General features: G+C 51.9%; 2 protein-coding genes across 24 annotated transcripts in view; one reads left to right on the top strand and one right to left on the bottom strand.

Moving 5' to 3' along the window:
- The window catches only part of THOC5 (THO complex 5), a 29,137-nt gene extending 24,743 nt beyond the window's left edge, over positions 1-4,394 (top strand). For all 8 annotated transcript variants that reach the window (XR_005722982.1, XM_040251001.1, XM_040250998.1 and 5 more), the window contains 3 exons: positions 512-627; positions 1,282-1,472; positions 4,193-4,394. Coding sequence is in view for 7 of the 8 variants with exons in the window: in XM_040251001.1 (XP_040106935.1) it covers positions 512-627; positions 1,282-1,472; positions 4,193-4,256 (371 nt within the window). In the remaining variant the exon portion in view is untranslated. The remainder of the gene's footprint in view (positions 1-511; positions 628-1,281; positions 1,473-4,192) is intronic.
- Positions 4,395-12,773: 8,379 nt separating this feature from the next.
- NEFH (neurofilament heavy) lies at positions 12,774-20,747 on the bottom strand. 16 transcript variants are annotated; one of them, XM_040251679.1, is made up of 8 exons: positions 19,851-20,747; positions 17,817-18,016; positions 16,764-16,888; positions 14,792-15,632; positions 14,486-14,689; positions 14,258-14,299; positions 14,144-14,221; positions 12,774-14,071 (listed from the first exon to the last, which is right to left on the bottom strand). In XM_040251679.1, exons 1-8 carry the CDS (start codon positions 20,710-20,712, stop codon positions 13,376-13,378), a joined length of 3,048 nt encoding a protein of 1,015 aa, XP_040107613.1. In that variant the 5' UTR covers positions 20,713-20,747; the 3' UTR covers positions 12,774-13,375. The 16 variants fall into 16 exon arrangements, with proteins under 16 accessions (XP_040107613.1, XP_040107618.1, XP_040107622.1 ...); XM_040251684.1 differs by having other exon boundaries at positions 14,258-14,317; positions 14,564-14,689; XM_040251688.1 differs by having other exon boundaries at positions 14,588-14,689.
- Positions 20,748-24,021: the final 3,274 nt, after the last annotated feature.

Here is a 24,021-nt window from a genome sequence, read left to right as displayed (position 1 = left end):
AAATAAAATGTGGGTAAAAAGGGTTCAGCACTGTGCTTGGAAAACAGTAGGTGCTCAGTAAATGCTGGTTATCAAAAAGCTTCACATAACAAAATAGATAAAGAACAGAATAGAGAAAATATATTTGACTATAATGTGACGTCTAGTACACAATACTGTTGAAAAGAAAAACAGATAGGGCGCCTTCACTGGGAAAATCCTTAACCTACTGGCAAATAAATGCCAGGTAAAACAGACTTCTGTCAAAGTAGTAAACAGAACTGGGCAAACCAGACTCAGGATTCCCCACATCTCTCTGTCCTGAGGCCCAGTCACAGGACCTTACCTTCTGCAGCCTGATGGTACCACTTTGGAGTTTCTAGGCGGAAAGTAAAAGTTGGTAGCAGAATGTGCTCTGAGCACCTGGACTAATGTGAGACACAGAGCTGGCCTCAGGGTTCCAGCGGGGAGGTGGTCGTGGCTGGCAAGTCGGCTCTCAACTGCGTTTTCCTCCTCTCCCCACCTTTCACAGCTAAGCTCCAGGCTGCCGTGGTGCTGAACCCTGGCTACTCCTCCATCCCACCCATTTTCCAGCTCTGTCTGAACTGGAAAGGGGAGAAAACCAACAACAACGATGACAATATTCGGGTAAGGTCCTCGGAGGGTGATGGGAGGAGCAGGAAGAGCCTCCTTGGGCCAGGGTGGGGGGTAAGGGGGGCATAACCAGTGGTAGCTGGGGGCTTGGGCACTGGCGAAGTTCCAGGGCAGATGCTGCTGGGATTGTAGAATGTGCTAGAGGCTGCAAGGTGTAGTGAAGGGCTCAGACCCCTGTCAGCCCCTTACTAGCCTGGGGTCCGCAGGTTCACCCTGCTTATAAAACAGGGCTGATACAAAGACCAGCCTTGAAAGGTCGTTTCAGGCTTATGTGGAAATGTAAAATGCACAGGAACGAGAGAGGGTGTGAAATTGTTGCCCGTGTTAATTACTGTTATGCCCGTGGATCTGACTCCATAGCCGAGGAGCACACTTTGAACCCTAACACTTTCCCATTTGGATCTGATCTTGAGATTCTTCCTCTGTCCATCTTGCTCTTTTTGGCTGTGGACATGCAAGGCAGGAAATGTTCCAGGTCAGGATCAGGAAGACTCCATTGTCTTGAGGAGCGGGCACCTCAGGACAAGCCAGCCTGGCTTGATCTGCAGAGGCCCAGGCTCGGTTCACACGAAGCCATGAGACCCAGCTGGCCTACAAGTGGCGCTGACTTTCTGGCTTCTGCCGCACCCCCCTCCCACCCCCCCGTAGGCCATGGAGAGCGAGGTCAACGTGTGCTACAAGGAGCTGTGCGGCCCGCGGCCTGGCCACCAGCTCCTGACCAACCAGCTGCAGCGCCTGTGCGTGCTGCTGGACGTCTACCTGGAGACGGAGAGCCATGATGATAGTGTGGAGGGGCCCAAGGAATTTCCCCAGGAGAAGATGTGTCTGCGGCTTTTCAGGTGAGGGACAGGGCCCTGGGACCTCCAGCCCTGCCTCTCACAGGGATGTGGGGCAGAGAGAGCCTGGCACAGAGGGCACACGTGTCCTCGGGTGCTCTGGTCTCCTTTCACTGTGGAAATTAACATCCTGCTGCCAGATTTCCGGAGAGAGCTCACTTCCTCCTTCCTAAAACTTGCCCTTGGGCCCCTGTCCCATCAGCCCAGGCCAGTCCAGTTAGCTGTTCATCACACATACACCCTAGAGGTGGGCCTCATGCTGCGTGAGCAAGAGGACTTGACTAAACTTCCCTTTCTCTGCTTTCTGTGGGAGCCAATAGGTTTGTTTTTTATGATTCAAATGAAGTTTGTAACCTACAGAGAACACAGGGATGTCCTCAATAGATGCAGGCTATAGGCCTGTGTACAGACTAGACATGTCTTCTACCAGTCCCGGGAATCTGCTGTACTCCCTACAGTGCTCCCGCGTCCAGGAGGGTCACAGCTGTGGGCAGTCAGGCGTCAGAGGAGCCAGCTGTGAAATAGCACACAGTGCAGACCTCCACTGTCCCGCTCATCTGGGTGACTGAAAGAGCCACTTCAGCTCAGCTCTGAGCCTTTCCCAAAGGCTGAAATGGAAGCATTACCTCCTAATTCATGACGAAGCAGAGGTAGTTCACGTAGGCCTTCCAGAATGGATCTTGGCACGGACGGAGCCTCAGAAAATGCCCACAGGCCCTGGCGGCTTGGTATTTAGTGTGTCTGCAGGCCCTGCATTTCTGTCTGCTTTTCCTTCCGCCTTGGTGTTGGGTCCTTTCCTTCCCTTTCATCCCTTAACGCATGGTCTTGTTCTTTGAGTCAGTTTCAGAATCCCAGAGCCCACACTCCTCAGGCATCGCTTCCCTTTGGGGCAGGGGGCCGGGAGGAATGGTGTCACAGAGGGCTATAGTGTGTATCCAAGGAGGACATCGCTGTATTCTCTGACAGTCTGGAAGGTGCCTTGCCTGCCTTCACCTTCTCACACAGCCAGCCTCCACCCCTGGAGGCTGTCCCACATCCTCCCGCCTCCGTCTGGCACCTCCACCTGGCCTGGCTTCTGGTGCTAGCTGATAATAACCAGCTCCAGCCCCACCGTGGCTGCGAGGTGGCGCTGACGGCTAGGTGGCGGTGTGTTCTGGGACTTGCTCTCCCTGGTCTGTCTGTCTGAGACCTCAGCTCTTCCCTGCGCCCTGCCTGCTGTAGCACATTTCCGGGGTGGGAATTCTCACTCGGCCAGTGTCTGTTCTTTGCTGTCTAGTGGTTCCCACAGGACCTGTTTCCTGAACTGCTTTGTTCCCCAGGCTGTGCTTGTCTGTCAGTGTGTTCTGGGAACGTGCTCCTTTGGCTGCCCGGATCCAGTTAATTCCATGACTGATGAGATGTGGGATGTGAGATTCTTGGTGTGGAGTCCTCCTGACCACTGGGATCAGGTCAAGGGCCTGGGCTGCAAAGGGCTGGCCTGGGCCGCAAGAGACTCGAGGTCTGGCTCTGCCCGGGGCTGGCTGCCTTCAGGCTGTGGGGTCTCCCATCAGCTGTACGCCTCAATTTACCTGACTCGACTCTGTACCCTTCTGGTGTTGGGAAGGTTCATGACATCATTTTAAGAAAAGACTTTGGGGCCAGAACAGCCTGGGTTCAGATTGCAGCTGCTGCCTGTGTGATCAGGGTCTGAAGCTCTTGAGCTTCAGATTCCTCATCAGTAGAACTGTATCCAGCCAGGTGGTGCTGGGAGCATGAAGTTAAACCAGGGGAGCCTGTCAAGTGCCAAGCACGGTGCAGGCAGAGTAGGCCCTCCTTTAAGTCCATTCTGTGCAGTGTGGCAAAAAAAAAGATATACAGATCTCTTCCCTCCAGCAAACACCCACACTGCCTCTCACCCTCCCTCCCTCAGACCAAGACCCAAGGTGTCACCTCTGGTTACCACTGAATGTCAGTCACAGGCAGAAGAATGAAAGAGACCCTTTAGCTGGACACTGTTCACCATGAAGTCGTGTGGAAAAGAACCCTGCGTGAAGTTTTTGCCCAGGGGCCCAAGACTTGAGCTGAAGCACCTAAATGTCACAAGGTCCAGGCTTTGGCTGTGATTGTTAGCTTCTTGTTGCCAGCAGGCTTTAGCATCAGACCTGGTTTTGAATTTGGTCTGTGAGACTTTCTGACTATCTAATATCAGGTAGGTCACATCCCTAAGCCTGCATCTTCATTTAAAATCTTTGAAATGATAGAAATAGCATCTCTGAAGTAGCAAGTATAAACACAAGGCCCTTGGCAGGCACTTAGTACAGATTCTTTTCCCACGTAAACTCCTACCTGCATGGGAATCTCCCTACAAAGGAGGATTTTAAAGTTACATTACTTTAATCATAGACGTGAATAAAACATGTTCATTGTTAAACATAAAAACAGCAACAAACTGTTGCATAAAAACACTGTAAACAGTGAGGGTGCCCAAGCCCCCTGCCCCCTAAAGTGCCCGTCGTCAGTGGGCACTTCCAGGCTTGTGTGGGCACGTCATGCCTTTTGGGGGCACATGAAGACATTTTTTCGGAACCCCTGTCACACCTTTCATACTGTCCTGCAGTGTGCTTTCCTTGGACCAGTCTCGTATTCTCCCTTAACAGCTTCATAGTAGTCCCTTGTGTGGATGCATTCATTGTATCAGCCCAAAGTTGTGGTGTTAACTGGCCTCCCTTCTCCTGTTTCTCTAGGGGTCCCAGCAGGATAAAGCCATTTAAATATAACCACCCTCAAGGATTCTTCAGCCATCGCTGACGTCGCTCTCGGCCTGCTTCCCCGCAGACCCTAAGTGCTGTGCCTCTGCTTCCGGTTCGGGCGCACACGTGGCTCTTGATAGTCTCCCAGGACAGGTTTTCTATTTGTAGCCTATTAAAATGTCACCTGACCAAGTGGCCTTTGTCTGCGGCTCCCTGGGGAGAGGGGGTGGCTTTGGTCTGAAAGGGCAGGTGGGAGCGAGGCATGGCATGAAAGCACACATGTGGATAGCTTTCCCTGGCTGGCCAAGAACAGCAGAGTGAAAACGATTCCGGCTCTGCAGCAGACCCTCACGTCTTCACGTTTGTCATCCAAGTCCCTGCTCTTAGCGGGTGGCAGGGGAAGCCAAAGGCAGTCTAGTAGAAAAAGCAAAAGCTCTTCTTCCCTCAGCCCCTCACCCTGTCAGTGTCTCCAGGGGCCAAATCCCCCCCGGCTGGTGGATGTTACAAACATCTGACAGCACAACAAAAACAGACAAATACGTCCCAGAGAATAATTGTGAATCTTGCAGGATGTCGTGGAGCTGATGAAAGTGATATCAGAGGACCTCAGGCAGAGCTGCTGTCCAGTGATGCTCTGGCCACATGAGAGCAGGTGTCTCCAGAGGAGAGGCTTCACGGTGATGGCACGATAGGAACCTCAGGAAATAATGGTTTGATTCTCAAAGGATTAAGAGAAGTCCTGAGGAAATAGGCAATACCCTCCATTAAAATTATTTTAAGAAGATACAAAGATGTAAAAAATATTGAAGCATTATTACAGAGTTGCAGGTATAAAGTTCACTAATTAGAAAATGAAATAAAGTTTTATTTTTCCAGCTTTATTGAGATATAATTGAGATATAACTGTGTAAGTTTAAGTTGTACAGAGGGATCGTGATACATGATACATTGAGAAATGATTATTGCAATAAAGTTAATACATCCGTCACCTTACATAGATGGGGCAGGGAGGATATTGGTGTGGGGCTAAGAACTTTGGAGATCTATTCTCTCAGCAGTTTTCAATATACATAAATCTAACAACAATTAAAAAAATCGATATACTTAAATCTTATTTACCATGATAGTCCCAATCACATGGATTTTTTCCTTCCCATAACACACTTTGAAGTTTGGTTTCCACTATAAATGGAATTTTTTTAGATTATTTTCGATATGGACCATTTTTAAAGTCTTTGTTGATTTTATTACAATCTTAACTTCTATTTTATGTTCTGGCTTTTTGGCCACAAGGCATATGGGATCTTCGCTCTCAAACCAGGGGTTGAACCCGCACCCCCTGCATTGGAAGGTGAAATCTTAACCACTGGACCGCCAGGAAGGGCCCCTCTAAACGGAATTTTACTGGTTACCCTTGGATACTGTGGACCTCTGGTATAAGAGATGTTTCCTCTTGTCTTCTCAGCTGATGTCTGAGCATCCCTGTGACAAGGATTTTCTGAAGCAGAACCTAGGAGGTTCTTGGCCTCCCCAGGGCCCTGCTCTTTACTGACAGAAGCCTGAGCCCAGTGAGTAGAGAAGGCTCCTCCGGGGCTTCTCTCTCCCCTCGGGCTGGATCATTCCTTTAAATTCCAGAGGTAGATGCTTTCCAGCCCACGGGTCCTTGAACTGTATTGTGTGTGAGAATCACCCACCCTGGGAGTGATTAGAAACACGTTCCCACGTCCCACTCTAACATTTGGACTCAGTTGATGTCAGATGGGCCAGGGAAGTGTATTTTTAACGAGCTCCCCAGGTACGCTTTGTCCTAGTCTCTTTTTGGAAGTCACTGCACTTTCTGTATTTTTTCTCGTGACTCCTCTAGTAATGCAGGAATGATTCTCTGTAAGAAGCACCCCTCTTGTGCCTCTTGCCTCTTGGACAGAGGCATGAACCTCTGGGCACTTCTCTCCTGTACTGAGATTTCTTTGTCTTTTCCCTGACCTACTTGCCTGAGACGATCTCTGCCGGCATCCCCCTCGGTCTGGCCACCTTCAAGCCTTGCATCTCACCGCCTGTGCTGAATAAGATTGAAATGGGGCCTAAAAATAGTTCCTCTGATGGCCCCTGCATTGCAGCCTCCACTCTATTCTCGACTGGAAGGCGGCCAGACTGACTCAGCACACAAGCTCAGCTCTTGAGAGCTGGGACAAGGTTGCAGAGACAGCCTGTGAGGGCTGGGAGGAGGCTCTCTCTGCTTCCTGGGCAGAAGATGTCAGAGCCAGTCACCCTCTAGAAGAGGTTTTCCCCCCTTCAAGGGAGCAAACTGAACAAAAGAATCCTTTGGCCTTAAGAATTAGGGTTTCAAAACTAGCGAGAAGTCCAAGACAGTCCAGCCCCTTTGAGCTGCTGAACCGTGTCTGTGTTTCCCGTGGGCAGATGAGGGGAAGGGGCCTGGCTTGGGAGGACCTCAAAGCTTCCTTCTTGGCCTTGAGTTTCGCTGGACCACACCCCATACAGCAGCCCCTTTCTGTCATCCTCCTACACCTCGGACTTAGCCCAGGGTCCTTGCCTTTTTAAAGCTGCTACCCATGTTCTTGGTTTCTCAGTATCTCCTACCAGTCTCTCCTGTCCCTTTTTCCGAGCTTGTCCCCTGCCAATTGTTTTTTCTGCAAATACTCCAAAGACCCCTTTTGTTTTAAGAGCATTCCCGCTGATCACAAAGCTAAAAACCTCATCCATAGAATGAAGCAGAGCTGCCTAGACTTCCAAAGGAACTTTCCTCCCTGTCTGCGGAGCCCCAGCTCTGGCCTTTCCATGGTATTCAGCAGCCTCTCTGTTGAGATCAAAGTGAGGCCCTGTGCTAATCATGATTTTACATTCACTCCTGTTTAATTGCAACACATGGCCAAGCGTACACGTTCCCTACATGTTTACAAATGAGGAAACAGGCTCAGGATTAAATGACTTGTCCATTGCTCACAGGGTTCTTTAACTGCCCACCCAAGGTGCGATCCCAGCAAGGTTTGTCTGCTTCCAAGGCTTCCCTTTCTACAAGAATAGCTTCAGGCTAGCATAGCTTCAAGCCAGCACTCTTGCTGGGCCATTCATTTCAGCAACACAAGTACGCCAAGAATACTGTGGTGGTCAAGAAGTATCGCGTGGTGTCAGACTGACCAGCTGGGTCCATTTTTGCCCACAAATATACTACGTGCATCTTGATTTTTTTTTCCACTTCCTTCATTTTGTTAAGGGGGTATATTAATTGATTTTCTTATGTAGAACCATCTCACTTGACCATTGTGTATAATTACTTTAATATGTTACTGGATTTGCCTTTTTTGCATTTGCTGAGGATTTTTATATCTATATTTTGCCAGGGATATTAGTTTGTGGTTTTGCTGTGGTTCTTTGACTTTGGCATTAGGGTAACACAGACCTCCAAAGATGAGTTAGAAAGTGTTCCCTCCTCTTATTTTTTGGAAGTGTGAGAAGGGGTGGTGTTAATTCTTCTCTAAATGTTTGGTAAATTCATCAGTGAAGCCATCAGCCTTAACCTTTCCTTGTGGGTAGTTTTCAAAGTACTTCTGCTGCTGAGTTGCTTCAGTCGTGTCCAACTCTGTTCAACCCCATAGACAGCAGCCCACCAGGCTCCTCTGTCCCTGGGATTCTCCAGGCAAGAATACTGGAATGGGTTGCCATTTCCTTCTCCAATGCATGCATGCATGCTAAAGTCGCTTCAGGCGTGTCCAAATCCGTGTGACCCCATGGACGGCAGCCCACCAGGCTCCTCTGTCCACGGAATTCTCCAGGCAAGAATACTGGAGTGGGTTGCCATTTCCCTCTCCCTTTCCAAGTGCTAATTTGTAATTCGTTATGTAATGCCTTACTCTACTTGTAAGCGTGTCTATTCAGATTTTCTGGTTCCTCTTGAATCAGTTTTCAGTAGTTATGTCTTTTTTAGGAACTTGTTCACTTACTCTAAATTATCTAATGAGTAGACATACAGTTGCTCACAGCATTCCCTAATAATCCTTGTTGTGAAGTCAGCGTTAATGCTCTGTCTTTCAATACTGCCTCTAATAATTTGAGTCTTTTTTTTTCTTTATCAGTCTAGCTACAGGTTTGTCAGTATGGTTGATCTTTCAGAGAACAAATATTTGGCTTCATTGATTTTTTTTTTCTTACTTTTCAATTCTGTTTCATTCGTTTCTACTCAAATCCTGTGTTCGGTTTAGTTTGATCTTCTTTTTCCATTGTCTTCAGGTAGAAAATTAGATTATTGACTTGAGATCTTTCGTCTCTTTAAATGGAGGCATTTACAACTATTAAGTTTCACTCTAAGCATTGCTTTAGCTCTGTCCAATATGTTTCCATATGTTTTATCTTCATTTTCATTCATCTCAGAGCTTTTTCTAATTTCCCTGGCAGTTTTTTCTTTGATCTTTTGGCTTTTTAGGAGTGTTTGATTTAATTTTCACATATTTGTGACTTTCCCAAATATCTTTCTCTTATTAGTTGCTAATTTTACTCCATTGTGATTGGAAACATACTTTGTCCATTTTCAGTCCTTTTAAATTTATTGAGGCTTGTTTATGGCCTAAGATACATAGTCTGTCCTGGAGAATGTTCCATATGTACTGGAGAAGAAATGTGTATTCTGCTGTTGCATGGAGTGTTCTGTAGATAACCTGTTCAGTCTCATTGACATAAATTACTTTGTACATTTTTTTTAATATGGGTCTTCGCTGCTGCTTGGGCTTACCTCTAGTTGCACAGAGCAGGGACTGCTGTCTAGTTGCAGGCTTTTTGAGATAACTTCTCTCCTTGAGGAGCACTGGCTCTAGGGCACAGGCTTCAGTGGTGGTGGCTCCTGGGTTCTAGAGCGCAGCCTCAGTAGTTGTGGTGTGTGGGTTTCATTACTCCTCAGCTTGTGAGATTTTTCCTGGACCAGGGATCAAAACCCTGTCTCCTGCACTGGCAGGCGGATTCTTTACCACTGAGCCACCAGGGAAGCCTGATGCAAATTACTGTTAAAATTAAAAACTTATTTTCTTTTTTCTGCCACACATTTACTAACATAGACGTAATTTATTTAGCCAATCTCCTATTATTGTATATTCAAAGTATTTTTCATTTTTCTAAAACATAAAGTGAATATATTTTATATTTTTAGGATTTCTTACCTGCTTATTTAGGATACCTTCCTGAAAGTGGCATGCTTTCATTATAGTATCTAACCTTTTAAGATTTTTGATACATCTCATTAGGTTGCCTTCCCGGGAAGTTTTTTCAATTTCCTTTCCAACCGTTAGTTCCAGAAAGTTCAGGATTCTCTGCACACTCATGGACGACTGGATATTACTGCTTGTTTGGATCTTCTGCCACAAGTGCTCAAGCCACTGTGGACGTTTATCGTTGTTGCTGCCCAACATCCACCCCTTTTCCTTCTGGTGAAGTGAAAAAGTGGAAGAGTCAGTCACTCAGTTGTGCCCCACTCTTGGGACCCCACGGACTGTAGCCCGCCGGACTCCTGTGTCCATGCGATTTCCCAGGCAAGAAGACAAGGGGGTAGCCATTCCCTTCTCCAGGGGATCTTCCCCACCCAGGTTTCTCCTGGTAACGGTCCTCTAATTTCCTTTCAGAACACACCTCCCAAACTCTTTAAGTTTCAGTTTGAGGGACCCAATAAGAACAAACCCTGGACTTTTCCTGGAATGTTGAAAATGAGTTTTTCCCACCCCCAACCCTGACCTCCAGAGTTTACTAAGCAGATGGGATGTAAGCCTGAAGCTTCTAGAGATCACTTGGAGAGGTCCTACCTGAGAATGAAGCCTCTGTAGAGGAAGACAGCTGAGAGATGGAGAACAAGTGACAGCATCCTGGGGACCACTTCAGAATCCCCCTTGGATCTAGCTGTATGTGAAACAAGTCAGCCTCCTTGAACCACTTGGTTATGTAAGCTAACGTTATATGAATCATTATTAAGTATCAGTAGCAAGAATTTTCGGGGAAGGCAATGGCACCCCACTCCAGTACTCTTGCCTGGAAAATCCCATGGACGGAGGAGCCTGGTAGGCTGCAGTCCATGGGATCGCTAAGAGTCGGACACGACTGAGCAACTTCACTTTCACTTTTCACTTTCCTGCATTGGAGAAGGAAATGCAACCCACTGCAGTGTTCTTGCCTGGAGAATCCCAGGGATGGGGGAGCCTGGTGGGCTGCCGTCTATGGGGTTGCACAGAGTCAGACACGACTGAAGCGACTTAGCAGCAGCAGCAAGTATTTTGCTTAAACTAGTTTGTTTTCCCCTAAAAGAATTGCCACTGTCCTCCTCCACACTCGGTAGGACGACTCTTCCCACCCACTCTGATGTTGGATAAAAGCACGTGGATTGCTTTAGCTCATGAAGTGTTGCCAGATGAGACCTATATGACTTGTGGGTACCAGCTTGAAGAGTGAGCCCGTGCCTGAGTGAACTCACCCCTGCCTCAGTGAACATGGAAGCCTGGGTCTAGATGGATCCCCTGTTAGCTGGGTCCGTGAGCGACCTACCATGGACAGAGACCCCCGCCAGCTGACCCAGGGGTGCATAGCGTGAGTAGGTAAGATGCTTTCTTTTGTGTTAAGCCAGTGAGATGTAATTGTTTATTGTTACAGACGGAACCTAACCTCTCCTTTCTGAAACAGTCTCCCCAGGGGAAAATGCAGGATGTTTTTCATCAACCCAGCTGTGTCTGCAGAGCTAACAGCTAGCCACAGGAAGGGCACATCCTAAAGCAGTCGGCTCCGTCCACCTTCCACGCGTGTCCCCCAGGCCACTAACGTCTGACAAGCAATTCCATAGCAAATTGACTCTATCGGTTTTTCCTAAGGTTTGTTATCCTCCCAGAGGGAGGGTGATTTTGTTTGGCCGGTGGTTAAAGTCCGTCTGGTTGGTATCTGACCGGTGACTCCTGCCTACAGCGCTGGGAGCATGTCCATGTCATTTCTGAGAGTAGATTAAAAAAGATGCTGGCTTCTGTTTTGCTTGTTCTCCCTTGCTCTCTCACCTGGTCATTCTGCTGGAAGCCAGCTGCCATGTGGTAAGCTGCTCTGAGGATAAGCCTTCAAAAGGCCAGGAGTGGAAAGAGGCCTCTGGCCAACAGCAGAAGAGAGAGGGCATCCTGGTCAGGTCCTTCTGCCCTGCCTGTGCCACTTGGGGCCACCATGAGAAGGAGACCATCTAAATACCTCCAGCACCTGGTTTAGGGGTGGCTGTGTAGCCCGTCCCCAGAGAGGATGGCGGCCAGACTGCTGAGTAAGGATGAGTCTGGGTTCTGCGGTCAGACAGGCCCGAATTTAAATCCATGCACCACCTCTTCCTGGTTCTGGACTTTGGGCAAGGTCTGCTTCTCTAAGCCTCGGATTCCTCGACTGAGAAATGCAAGTTCAACAGCGCTTGCTCCACTGGGCTCTTTTATTAGGCAGTGGACATAAAATGTGTAGTCCAGAGCCCAGTCCTGGGGGATGCCCAGTAAGTGGTGACCGAAACTGATGACCTGGATTCTAGTCTGGACCAGTCCCTTCGTGTCTTCTGTAGACATTGGCTGAGACAATGATTCATGAGAGCCCTTGTAACTCTAATACGTATCATGTTTCCCTGTGATGTCAAAGCCATATTATCTATGTAACATATTGCTCCAAAGCTTAGTGGCTTAAAGCAGCAGACATTTATCATCCAGGTGCAGTTTAGCTGGGCACTTCCTTAAGGCCTCTCAGAAAGCTACAATCGGTGTCGTCTGGGGCTCAGCAGGGGAGGATCTTTGTCCACGTTCGACAGCGTGGTTGTTGGCAGGATTCGGTTTCTTGTTGTTCTGAGGACCGTTGTTCTTCACTGGCTATTGGCTCCTTCCGCTCCTGGCTTTTTGAAGCCTTATCCTCAGAGCAGCTTACCACATGGCAGCTGGCTTCCAGCAGAATGACCAGGTAAGAGAGCAATGGAGAACAAGCAAAACAGAAGCCAGAATCTGTTTGTAATCTACTCTCAGAAATGACATCCTATCACTTTGCCATATTCTAGTTATTAGAAGTAAGTCACGAGGTCAAATTTTTACACTGAGGACCCCACATAAATCCACATGAGCACTGCAGGCTTCAAAAGCATGTCCAGAGAAGCATGTTGGAGTGCAATTAGGCGACTGTTAACAAATTGTTCCCATTAGTGGTGACTGTAGTCTTCAGTACAGGTGAATTAGCTACATACAGCCCCTCATTCAGAAAGCTCATCCCTCCTTACAAAACAAGGACATATGCAGAGCTCTTAAATAGATGGCTCCGTGTCCCCAGGACCTCACCTGTCCCCAGACTTCAGTGTGCATTAGAACCAAGTGGGAGTCGGTGAAGCCTGCAGTGTCCCAGGCCAACCCCTCAGATTCTAATTCAGAGGTCGGTGGAATGAAGGCGTCTGCGTGTTTATAGGGCACCCAGATGCTTATGCAGGTGGTACATGGATCTTGTGGAGAAACCCCACACCAATTCTCAAGTGTAACATTAAGACCTCCCTTGCCCACTGCCCAGCCCGCCCAGGGGAAAAGAAGAAATGACAACAGTCACATTTCTATTTTATAAGCACTTGGTTTTATTGCACAGAAGCAATTGAAAGTGGACTCCAGTGGAAAAGTGCGCCCTGGCGTGGTACAGTGGTCAGCGCCCAGCCCCACCTGCTGCAGCTCTTCCGGGACAGAGAGCTTTAGGCAAGGACTCGACCACCCCTTTGGAAAATAGAAGGCATTCAGGAATAGGTTAAGACATCTCAAGCATAATGTGTTTCTAACTGCTCATTCATTATTGCGGTCATCTGTCAGTTGCACATACAGGAAATAAATGCACTTATTTGGAGAGGAGGGGGCAGTCTGTATAGTCAAGTGTTTACGTGTGGCATTCGGCATATATCACATTCGGCTACATAAGCTATCATAACATAATTGCCCATCGCCTAGGGAGGGTTTGGGCCACGGGGCTGGGAGTTGGGAGGACCCTCTCTTGCTAACATATTGCTAATAGAAATTCCTGTTTGGTGAAGGAGGGCCTGTTGTCTAAGCAGAGTTTCTTCTTAAAGAAAAGAGAGGAAAAAAGTGAAAATTTGTGATGCTGACCCTTGAGCTCCCAGACCCCCCTGAGTTTCTTTGGCTGCTCTGAAAGATCCCTTCTCCCTGCTTACTTCTCCCCCTTGGTGGCCTTATCTTCTGCGGCCTTCTCTGCAGGTCTGCTGTCTTTCTGGTCTGTGCTGGAGGATTTCTCAGCCTTGGCTTTCCCGGGTGTGGAGGCCTCCTTGCCAGGTTCCTTGGCTTGGGCCTCTGTTTTGGGTTTCTCCTCAGGCTTCTTGGCTTCTGCGGCCTTCCCCTCCTTGGCGTCTTTTTTCTCCGGTGCTGCCGGCGTCTCTTCCTTCTTTGGCTTTTCTGCTGCTTTGCTGGGTTCTTTGGCCTTGGCATCATCTGGTTCCTTCTTGGCCACCTCAGTCTTCTCTTTAGGCTTGGCCTCTTCCTTCCCCTTGGCAGGAGCCTCCTTCTCTGGGGTGGTTGCTTTTTTCTTATCTCCAACCTCTTCCTTCTTGGCTTCAGCTTTGGCTTCTTTGGGCTTTTCTACAGCAGGCTCCTTCTTCTCCTCGGGCTTTGGAGCCTCCTTCTTGGGCACTTCATCTTTCTTGCTGTCCTTCTTCTCCTCAGCTTTGGGTATGGCTGGAGCTTTCTCTTCCTCTGCCTTCTTTGAGGGCTCTTTGGCTCTCAGCTCCTGGGGTTTTTCTTCCTCCTTCACAGGGGACTTGGCTTCCTCCTTCTTTGGGACCTCCTTCCCAGGAGCCTTGGCTTCATCCTTCACAGGAGACTTGGCCTTCTCTGGGGATTTGGCCTCCTCCTTGACAGGGCTTTTGGCCTTCTCTGGGGACTTGGCCTTCTCCGGGGACTTAGCCTCCACTGGGGATTTGACCTTCTCCGGGGACTTGGCCTCCACTGGGGATTTGACCTTCTCCGGGGACTTGGCCTCCTCCTTCACAGGGGACTTAGCCTTCTCCGGGGACTTAGCCTCCACTGGGGACTTGGCCTTCTCTGGGGACTTGGCCTCCTCTTTCACAGGAGACTTGGCCTTCTCCGGGGACTTAGCCTCCACAGGGGACTTAGCCTCCACTGGGGACTTAGCCTCCACTGGGGACTTGGCTTTCTCCGGGGACTTGGCCTCCTCCTTCATGGGGGACTTGGCCTTCTCTGGAGACTTGGCCTCCACGGGGGACTTAGCCTTCTCCGGGGACTTAGCCTCCACTGGGGATTTGACCTTCTCTGGGGACTTGGCCTCTTCCTTCATGGGGGACTTGGCCTTCTCTGGGGACTCGGCCTCCACAGGGGACTTGGCCTCCTCTTTCACAGGAGACTTGGCCTTCTCTGGGGACTTGGCCTCCTCCTTCACAGGGGACTTAGCCTTCTCCGGGGACTTAGCCTCCACTGGGGACTTGGCTTTCTCCGGGGACTTGGCCTCCTCCTTCTCCGGGGACTTAGCCTCCACTGGGGACTTGGCCTTCTCTGGAGACTTGGCCTCCACTGGGGATTTGACCTTCTCTGGGGACTCGGCCTCTTCCTTCACGGGGGACTTGGCCTTCTCTGGGGACTCGGCCTCCACGGGGGACTTGGCCTCCTTCGCAGGGGACTTGGCCTCCTTCACAGGGGACTTGGCCTTCTCCGGGGACTTGGCCTCCTCTTTCACAGGGGACTTAGCCTTCTCCGGGGACTTAGCCTCCACTGGGGACTTGGCCTTCTCCGGGGACTTAGCCTCCACTGGGGACTTGGCCTTCTCCGGGAACTTGGCCTCCTCCTTCTCTGGAGACTTGGCCTCCACTGGGGATTTGACCTTCTCTGGGGACTTGGCCTCTTCCTCCACGGGGGACTTAGCCTCCACTGGGGACTTAGCCTCCACTGGGGACTTGGCTTTCTCCGGGGACTTGGCCTCCTCCTTCTCCGGGGACTTAGCCTCCACTGGGGACTTGGCCTCCTCCTTCTCTGGGGACTTGGCCTCCACTGGGGATTTGACCTTCTCTGGGGACTTGGCCTCTTCCTCCACGGGGGACTTGGCCTTCTCTGGGGACTCGGCCTCCACGGGGGACTTGGCCTCCTTCGCAGGGGACTTGGCCTCCTCCTTCTCTGGGGATGCGGCCTCTTCTGCTGGGGGAGCCCGTGCTGCTTCTTCTCCTCCCTCCGCTTTGGCCTCTTTCTCCTCCTCTTCAGTCACTTCCTCCGTCACCTGGACCTCCTCTGTCTGTTCCTCCAGAATCACAGTTTCCTTCTCTGACTTTTCCACCATCTTGATCTTCTCTTCACTTTTGACTTTGATGTGAGTGGACACGGAGGGGATCTTCGGGAGTCCTTCTGGAAGGAGGAAAGGACTCGGGCCAAAGCCGATCCGACACTCCTCGCCCTCTAGGAGTTTTCTGCAGAATGGATAATGAAACATGTTACTGTGAACTCAAGGTCAGTCACTGAGGCAGGGGGCTTCCTGAGTTACTCCAAAGACCCCTGTGTGTAGTGATACACAGTTTGGTGGAAGAAGGGATGTGAATGGTGGGCACTTAGGCTGGAGGAGGCCACTAGCAGATCATCCCAAGGACTACCAGAATCTGTACCCCAATGGCATTGCTCTTGTTTTAATTCCGCTAAGGCTACCACTTATAAAACTGTTTTTCCTCTGACAAATGGCCCTCAAGAGAGAACGCCTATATTAACAAATTTTACATGTATTGTCCCTCAAAATGTTGTTTAAGAGAAAGGGGGGAGTATGAGCAAGAAATTCCACATTTATAAACCTGGGCTTTAAAGGTATTAGAATGTTCCCATTTGAATTTCAAGGGTCTGTTGTTACCTTCTCATCCTTTGAATTTTAGGAATAGAGTAGGAGCAGAGCTTCTGCTCTTTCCTCCCCACTAGAAGTGTGACCTTATTAGCAAAGCCATTCAAACTCTTCAAGCCTCAGTCTCCTCACTGGTAAAAACAGGGTCATTAAGAGTTTCTACCTCAGAGGGTGGTTTCAATGAAATAATGAATGAAAAGAATCTCTTTAAGAGGTAGAGTTGTAAAGGTCCTTGTCAACTCAAGTCCCTCCTTTCTCTCCCAAGACAGGCCTCTGGCTGGCTGACTCTGAGAAGAGGGTGGGGAGCTTTAACCCTCTAAATCACTGTCAGACCCTCTAAGTCACTCTCAAGATATTTGCCTCTCAGAAAGCAGAACAGTGGTGGCCAGGACTCGGGGGAAGGAGGAGAAGGGATAAGGGAGTTATTGTTTAATCAGCACCGAATTTCAGTGTGGGAAGACGAAAAGTGTTCTGGAGGTAGATGATGGTGGTGACTGGACAGCAATGTAAATAGTTTTAATGCCACTGAACCGTATACTTTAAAATGGCTAAATGGTAAATTTTATGCTGTATACATTTCATGATAGTAAGAAAAAATATTTTTTTTTTTTGTCTCTAAGACAGCAGGCTACCTCACTGCAGAGCTTAAAATCCAAGGCTTCTCCTTCTGAGAACACAAGGGCTCCCACCACCCAAAGGCCCCCGGCCCCCTCACCTGTAAGCAGCAATCTCAATGTCCAGAGCCATCTTGACATTGAGTAGGTCCTGGTACTCTCGGAGCTGGGCGGCCATCTCCCACTTGGTGTTCCTCAGCTCTGCATCCAGCTGCTGGATGGCCTCCTAGGGAGGAGAAGTCACACATGGGTCACCGTCAGTCACCATGGGGCCCTCGGCACCAGCAAGGCTGGAGCGGGCTCTGCAAACCCAGTGCGGTCCGGGCCAGCCCCCACCTTGCGAAAACTTCGGGACCTCATTCATGGACCTGGAACAAACATCCCGCTGTGTGTATAACCTCAGCCTGGGGAGTTTTCTGGAATGAAACACGCCAGACACCGACCGTGGCTATCACAGGTCAGTGGGATGATGGATGAATTTTTACAGATCTTAAGCTTAGAAAGGGCTCAGTGGGAATTTGTCTGCTCTGGCTCCCTGTTGTCTGCCCAGTGCTCCAAAGCACCTGCACCTTAAAGGCTCGGGAGGCAACCGCCGTTGATGACTGAGACAATACCCAGAAGCACGCTAAACATGAGCTGGAGCTTCTCCCCGACCCTGAGCCCACTGAGCCCCTGCTTAAAGTAAACCATCATGGCTGAGTAAAAAGCAACCTCTTTTTCTATAATATCCACATACTGCTTGTATAATAAGTTTGCTAAAATAATTTTTAGACACTTTCTTTCAATCATTGTCTTTAGCGGGAGGTATCTACTGAGGCCTTCCCAGGCTGTCCTCACTCAGACACTGGTTACTGTTTACTGAACACCCACCATGACCAAGACTCTGCCATCTCTCACTCATCTCATGAGAAGTTCATCTCTCTAACCGTCATAGCTCTGCAAAGGAGGCTTTTTTTTTTTAATTGCATTGAGAGAATTCAGTCACAGAGAGAGGCAGATAACTTTCTTAGGGTCACATAGCTAGAAAGACATACAGGTACCCCTGGCCTGTCTGACTCTAAGGCCCATGCTCTCCACCCAAAGAGGGAGAGTGACTTGTCCAGGGTCACCCAGCCAGGTGAGGTGGTCTGGCTTTCTGCCCCACTCCTGCCCACCTGGTAGGATGCGATGTCAGCCTGGTGACGGTCCTCCAGCTCAGAGCGCTGCCTCTCCAGCGAGTCCTTGGTGCTTTTGAGTGTCTCCAGCTCTGTGGTCCTGGCCTGCAGCTGGCGCCGGTACTCAGATATCTCCTCCTGTGCTGAGCGCATGGCGTCTGTGTTCACCTTGGCTGCCTCGGACAGTCGGTCCAGCCTCACTGGGGGAGAGAGGGGCAGGGCACAGGGTTAGACACAGCTGGGTTTGGAAGGGGCCACACACGGTGAAGGGCCTCCTGAGTGCCAGGGGCTACTGTAGGTACTTCACTTCTCCTGTCCTTTGTGGCAGGCCAATGACACTGCCCAAGGCCAACAGGCCAGCTTGAGCAGCAGGACTGGGGTTCAAATCTAGTGTGTATCTGGCTCCAAAGATCACACCCTGACTCCCCAGACGCAGGCCTCAGGTCCTGCACAGCAATAGAAGGCCTTATTTCTTCTGGCCCTCCTGGTTCAGCTCCCCAGTGCTGGGGGTTATGAAATCTGGCCCATGGAGCTTAACCTCTAGCTTGGGGTTGAACAAATCAATGAGCCTATGACCTTTAGAGGCACTAGGGCTCTGGGAGCCATGGAGCCATAGCAGAGCCCAGATCCCTGTGGAGTCTGGGGCCCGTGTGCCAGCTCCTCTGCCCCTTCCTCCCCCTGGCTGCGCGTTCTCTAGCACAGGAGCCCCTGTGCCCATGGCAGCCACACCCTGGCTCCTGTGAGCAACAGGCTGCAGGTTCCCAGAAGGCTTCAGGGGCCAGAGTGGGTCTGGAGACCTAGTGTGAACCTCCTGACTGTGAGCGTCCTGAATCCTGAGATAATGATACTCAGGACCTGAGTCTTAGGAGTTGGGGAGGAAGAAGAGTGATCCAGAAGTCCTGGGATGGTCTGCCAGGGTGAAGGGCAAAGTCCAAGAGGGCAGGGAGGTTTGCTCTGGGAGGAGCCTTGCTGCTGCAAAGATGGGGGAGGGGTGGTTCTGCTACCACAGAGGAGAGGCAGGAACCAGAAAAGCCAGGCACCCAAACCCCAGCTTTTCTGGTTTTCTCTCCTAGTGCTTCCAGAGACTTAGAGACCATCCAGATGGGTGAGGATTCTTACCCACTGTGGGTCACAGGCTTCTCTGAAAATCACTGAAGCCTCTGTGCCCTCTCCCAAGAACAGTGCAGAAATTTTAAAGAGCGTGGAACTCCCCAGGGTAAGAAGCCCAGTTGGTCCATCCTCCTTCTAACCCCAAAAGGAATGAAAACCAGAGAGGGCAAGTGTGGGTCAAAGTCATCCTGTGGGTGTTGGACATAGCTTCAGAGCTGCAGCAGCTGCCCCCTAGCTGACTCGGGGTGGCGTGGAGGTGGGGGAGGGAGATGGATTTGGGAGGCTCCCAGCTTTTAGGAAGGGGAGAGAAGACGTTCAAGGGCCCCCTGGCCCCTTCAGCCTCACACACCAATTGGTTGTAATGATGGCCTTCCTGGGCAGAGAGAATGTGAGAATGACTCACCCTTTCCGACTGTAGCGGGGAGGGGCCTGATAGGTGTCGGGAGAATGAGGTCCCCTGCAGTGTGCGGAAGAGGGGGATGGGCAGCATTCGACAGGGAAGGGATGTTGCTTTGAAGGGCAATGAGGGACCTCCCCGGCCCCAATGACTAGAAGCCGGCACCGCTTTGGAGCGGTGGAGGGAACCTGTTGGAAGGGGGACTCACAGTAGGGGGGGTTACCCTGACTTGGGAGAAAAGAGCAGAGAGGACCAAGAACTGAAGGACAGATACAAGGACCCTGGAGAAGGCCAAAGGAAAACCTAGAGTGGAGAGGAAGAGGCGGGCAGCGTCCCACAAGAGACCCAGAGTAAAACTGATTTTTAGCTAAGGGGCGTGCCCTTTGCTGGGGGAACCTGAGCAACCGCACCGTCCAACCTAGCCCTCTAGGACGACTCCACCGACCCCCTAGGTCACACCACCCTGCCTCTCTCGATGTCCGACCACCAGGGGGCGCCCCTCCTCCCTGCCCCCCGCGTCTGCAAACCTCGGAACCACTCCTCCGACTGGAGCGTGCTCTGCACCGTGTGGCCTTCAAGCTGCGCGCGGATCTCGCGCAGGGCCGACGTCACGTCGCACTTGAGGGCATCACGCGCCTCGGCCTGAGTCTGCGCCGCGCTGCTGCTCTGAATCTGACCGAGCAGCTCGCCCACCTCCTCCTGGTGGTGACGCCGCAGGTAGCCGCACTCTTCCTGCAGGGCTTGAGCCTTTTTCTGCAGCTCGACGCGCGCTGCCTCGGCCTCCTGTGCAAAGCGGGCCAATGCGCGCGTCGCTGCCTCGGCCTCCTCGCGCTGCCGGGCCTCGTCGTCCAGGCGCTGGCGCACGTGCGCGATGTCCTCCAGCAGGTGCTCCTGCTCCAGGCGCAGCTGGCCGCGAGCCGCGCCCAAGCGCAGCACCGCGCCGCGCATCTCGCGCACCTCGCGCTCGTACAACTCGCCCATGGCGGCGCGGCCCGCCTGCTGCTGCCGCAGCGCCGCCGCCTCGCCCTCCAGGCTGCGGTTATGCGCCTCGAGCTGCCGCACCTTGTCGATGTAGCCCGCGAAGCGGTCGTTCAGCACCTGCAGCTGCTCCTTCTCGCTGCGCGCCACCACCATGCAGCCCTCCGGTCCGTTGCTCAGGGTGTCTAGCGAGTCGGTGCTGGAGACAGTCCCGGCGCCTCGGAAGCGGCTCGGGGAGGCCGACACGGAGCTCACGGAGGTCCGCGCCCATGAGTGGAATCCGCTGGAGGAGCCGGCTGCAGAGCGCGCTCCGCCCGCGCCGCCTTTGCGAGCCAGCGCATAGTGCAAGCTGCCGCCTCCGTGAAGCGGCGCGAAGGCGCCCAGCAGCGCGTCGGCGCCGCTGAAGCTCATCGTGGCCGGAGCGGGTGCGGCCACCGGCGGAGAAGGAGCCCTGAGGCTGGGAAGAGGCGGGCGACACTGCGGCACCTCCGCGCCGGCCGGCCCTTTTATAGCAGCCCGGCGGGGTCCAGCCCCTCAGCAGTCCGGGGCGGGGGGGAGGGGGGAGGAGAGCCCCGCCCTCTCCGCCTCCTCCCCCAGCGGCCCGGGGCCGGCCGGCTCCGCCGCAGTGAGAGGGGCGGGGCAGGGGAACCTGGGAGTGAAGGGGAATCTACAACGCAGCGTCAGAGGAGACCCGCGCCCCAACCCCGCCGAGGGCGTCAGACGGTAGAGGGCTCCCGGAGTGGACCGCCGGGGACCTCCCCGGGTGAGGGTGGCGAGACCCTACTACTATGTTCGGAAAGAGAGAAGGCGCCCGAAATGGGGGAGCGAGGGCAAGGAGACCAGATGGGAATGGGGCAGGATGCCCTCGGGATGGGGTGGTGGAAGACGCAGTAGGATGAGGACCCCGAGTGATAGGGCGCACAGGATTTTCCTGTTAGTTAGACCCTCAGGAGAGGGAGCTCACAGTGTCTGCAGCCCGCCCGGAATAGGGGAGGAGAAAAGTACTTCTGAATGGAGGCCTGGTGGGCGCTACAGATAGTAGAGATAGAAGACCCCTGAATGGAGGTAACTGTTCCCCTAGCTGCTAGAGAGGCCACCAGGAGAGGGCTCAAGAACTCGGCAACCGGCCCGAAAAGGGAGGGGGGGACCTGGAGTTGGGGAGGGGCGGCAAGGCTGCCCTGAACTGGGGGTGTGGGAGACACTGCAGAGGCTAGAGAAGGGAAGCCCGGATTGGGGGTGGGCGCAGTGTTCTCCTCAGGCTAGGAGGCAGGAGACCCTGAAACCGGCCCCAGCAAGAAGGACCCTCAGTGAAGTGGGCAGAGGGTTCCCTGTAAAGGCAGAGTGTGCAAGGGTCAAAGAACCAAGAGTGGGGGTACTGCAGGGAACGAGATGTGGAGTTGGGAGAGCTGGTGTGAGTTGGGTGTGAGGTTGGGGGAGGTGGCAGGGGTGCCAGGAGTCCCTCGGGCCAGGGTCTGCACACCGAGGACAGCTCCACAGTTGCTGGCAAATGACCTTGAACATGTTGCCCCCACCCCCACTCAGTTTGCCCATCGGTACAAAGAACAGACCTTGCTCTAGGTCAGGCTGCAACTTGAGACCCCTGGAAATTTGGGAAGTCTCCAGCAACAGTAGAGGAGACGAATTCTACTGCCCGTGGACATAGCAGCCACTTCCCCACAACTCGGAAGTCCTTTCTTCCTCTCCCCTCTCCATCTCCTCGGCTTCAACTTGTCGTTTCTCCCCACACCCCCAAGAGACAAGTGGGTGTCATGACTGGGCTCCCTTCTCACACCCAGAGAAGCGGTGAGAAGCTCTCAGCGTACCAGAGCTGCTCACCCCCACAAGCCTTAATTCAGGTAGAAAAGAGGGCCTTTGTATTTGCGGGACCTGCACTACTGTTGATATTTAGCTTTGTCTTGGGTTTGACTCCAGTCAAGAGCCTTGGGAGTGGGGGTGGTGCTGCAGCTGATGCTTCAGCACCAAGGACAGGGCCTACTCTTTGTTGGGGACAAAGGGGTTAATTAACCTCTGCCTTCCCCTTGAGGGATGGGAGGGAGGAATTCTATCTCCCTGATGTCTGATCCCTGTGCTATGCAGATGGGGACTGAGGAGGGCTGGATGGGTAATCCAGTGGGGTCACCCTGGCAGCCAGAGACCCAGCCCCTTGACCTTCTATTGGGGGTCCAGTTCCCTCCATTCTGTGACATTCTCCCACATACACACCTGTCTTGCCCTTCCATTGGAGCTGAAGGGACCTAGATGTCAGGTGCGGTGAGACAGGGAGACTTGAGACCCCCTAGGGAGTCACTGAAGGCTTCCATCCCAGACCTGAGCCTCCCTCAGGCAGTTAATTCAAGCCCCACTACATTTCCCGTCTGCATGGTTTTCCTTCTGTAGGCTCCCCAGGATGGGGACAGACAAATACCCTAGGGAAGACCTCTATCTGTCCTTTTCTCTCTGCACTCCACCTCACTCCCAGACCCCTGGTTCTAAGCAGGCCCTCAGAGATGGGGATGTGATTGTACTGTCCCTTTAACCAGGTTTTACTGGGAGGAGAGTGCGCTGGGGAGGAGGAAGGAGGGGGAAGGGAGTTTCTGGTTTTGCATGGAGAAGCAGAACATGATGAAGCATTTTCCCCCTGTTTAAAGATCCAGCCATGCTCCAGTTTGCAGGGGGCAGAAGGGCGGGTGTGCAGTTGGTGCTGGGAGGATGGAGGTGAGTGTCTGGCCTGAGGCTTCTGAGAATGGCATTTGGGGGGCTTGCAGAGGGCTCCCCATTGACTTGTCATCCTGCTTGGAAGCTTGCCATTAGTTCTGTCCCTTTGGGTCTTTCCAGCCATCTGCATAATGCAGACCTGTCCTCTGGGTGTGGGGAGGCTGACAAGCAGCTGGCAGCAGGGTGGGTGGCAGCAGGGGCTGGGTAAAAGAGAGGAGGGGCCAAGGTGGGTTCTGTCAAGGCTGGGGGCCCACAGCCGTGGGATTCTAAGCAAGAAGTCCCTCGTGTGATTCATGTGGCTGGAAAATGACGTGAGGGTGGGAATCCTGAGGTCAGTCCCCTCAAAGGGCCCTTCAGGCTCACCTCCTGGAGGTCATTCCCTTTTCCCCCACATGTAGTCAGTTATCCCCTCCATGGTCCCCGGTGCTAATCCACCACATCACACTTACCACTCTGAGTTGTCTCTGGGTGAATGAATGAATGGATGAATAAATTCCAGCAGTTCTTTAGCCAAACTTGTGGTCTAAAGGGGTCTAAAAATGATTCTGCCCTGAATCCTTGAGTCTCAAATCCCTTTGATCTTGCTGCCCTCAGTTTTTACTGTTTGAAACTGAGTAGAACAACAGTGTCCTGTATCCATTCATTCATCCATTCTTCACATGTTTACTGAGTGCCTACTATGTGATAGGTGTACAAAAAACACTGAGGTTCGGAACCCCAGAAACTTCTAAAATTGTCTCCCTGGGACAAGGATTCTCAAGTCCTTCCCAAATCCCAGTGCAGCATTTCTCGGGGCAACTTCTTGAGGGTTATGATAAGCATTCCTCCAAAAAGGAGGGGAAACAGGAGCTTAACAGCTGAAGAAAGTTAACAGGACTCTTGGTGCAACTCTTTCAGCCTGGACGTGGTGATGAGCATTGGGAATCTCCCAGAGGTGCCGAGTTCCCCAAAACTTCTTTGACCACAGTAGTTTCTGATCCCCCAAGTGTCACCCAAAGTGACCCA

The sequence above is a fragment of the Oryx dammah genome, unplaced genomic scaffold, assembly GCF_014754425.2.
Source record: "Oryx dammah isolate SB20612 unplaced genomic scaffold, SCBI_Odam_1.1 HiC_scaffold_12, whole genome shotgun sequence".
NCBI lineage: Eukaryota > Metazoa > Chordata > Mammalia > Artiodactyla > Bovidae > Oryx > Oryx dammah.
This window is presented reverse-complemented; position numbering and strand designations above follow the sequence as displayed.

Coding starts and splice junctions, on each gene's coding strand:
- NEFH (XM_040251676.1), bottom strand. CDS start 20,712: ATGAGCTTCAGCGGCGCCGACGCGCTGCTGGGCGCCTTCGCGCCGCTT. Junction 16,889..17,816: donor CTGACATCGCATCCTACCAG/GTGGGCAGGAGT, acceptor TCTCCTCCCTAG/GAGGCCATCCAGCAGCTGGA. Junction 15,633..16,763: donor ATTGAGATTGCTGCTTACAG/GTGAGGGGGCCG, acceptor TCCATTCTGCAG/AAAACTCCTAGAGGGCGAGG.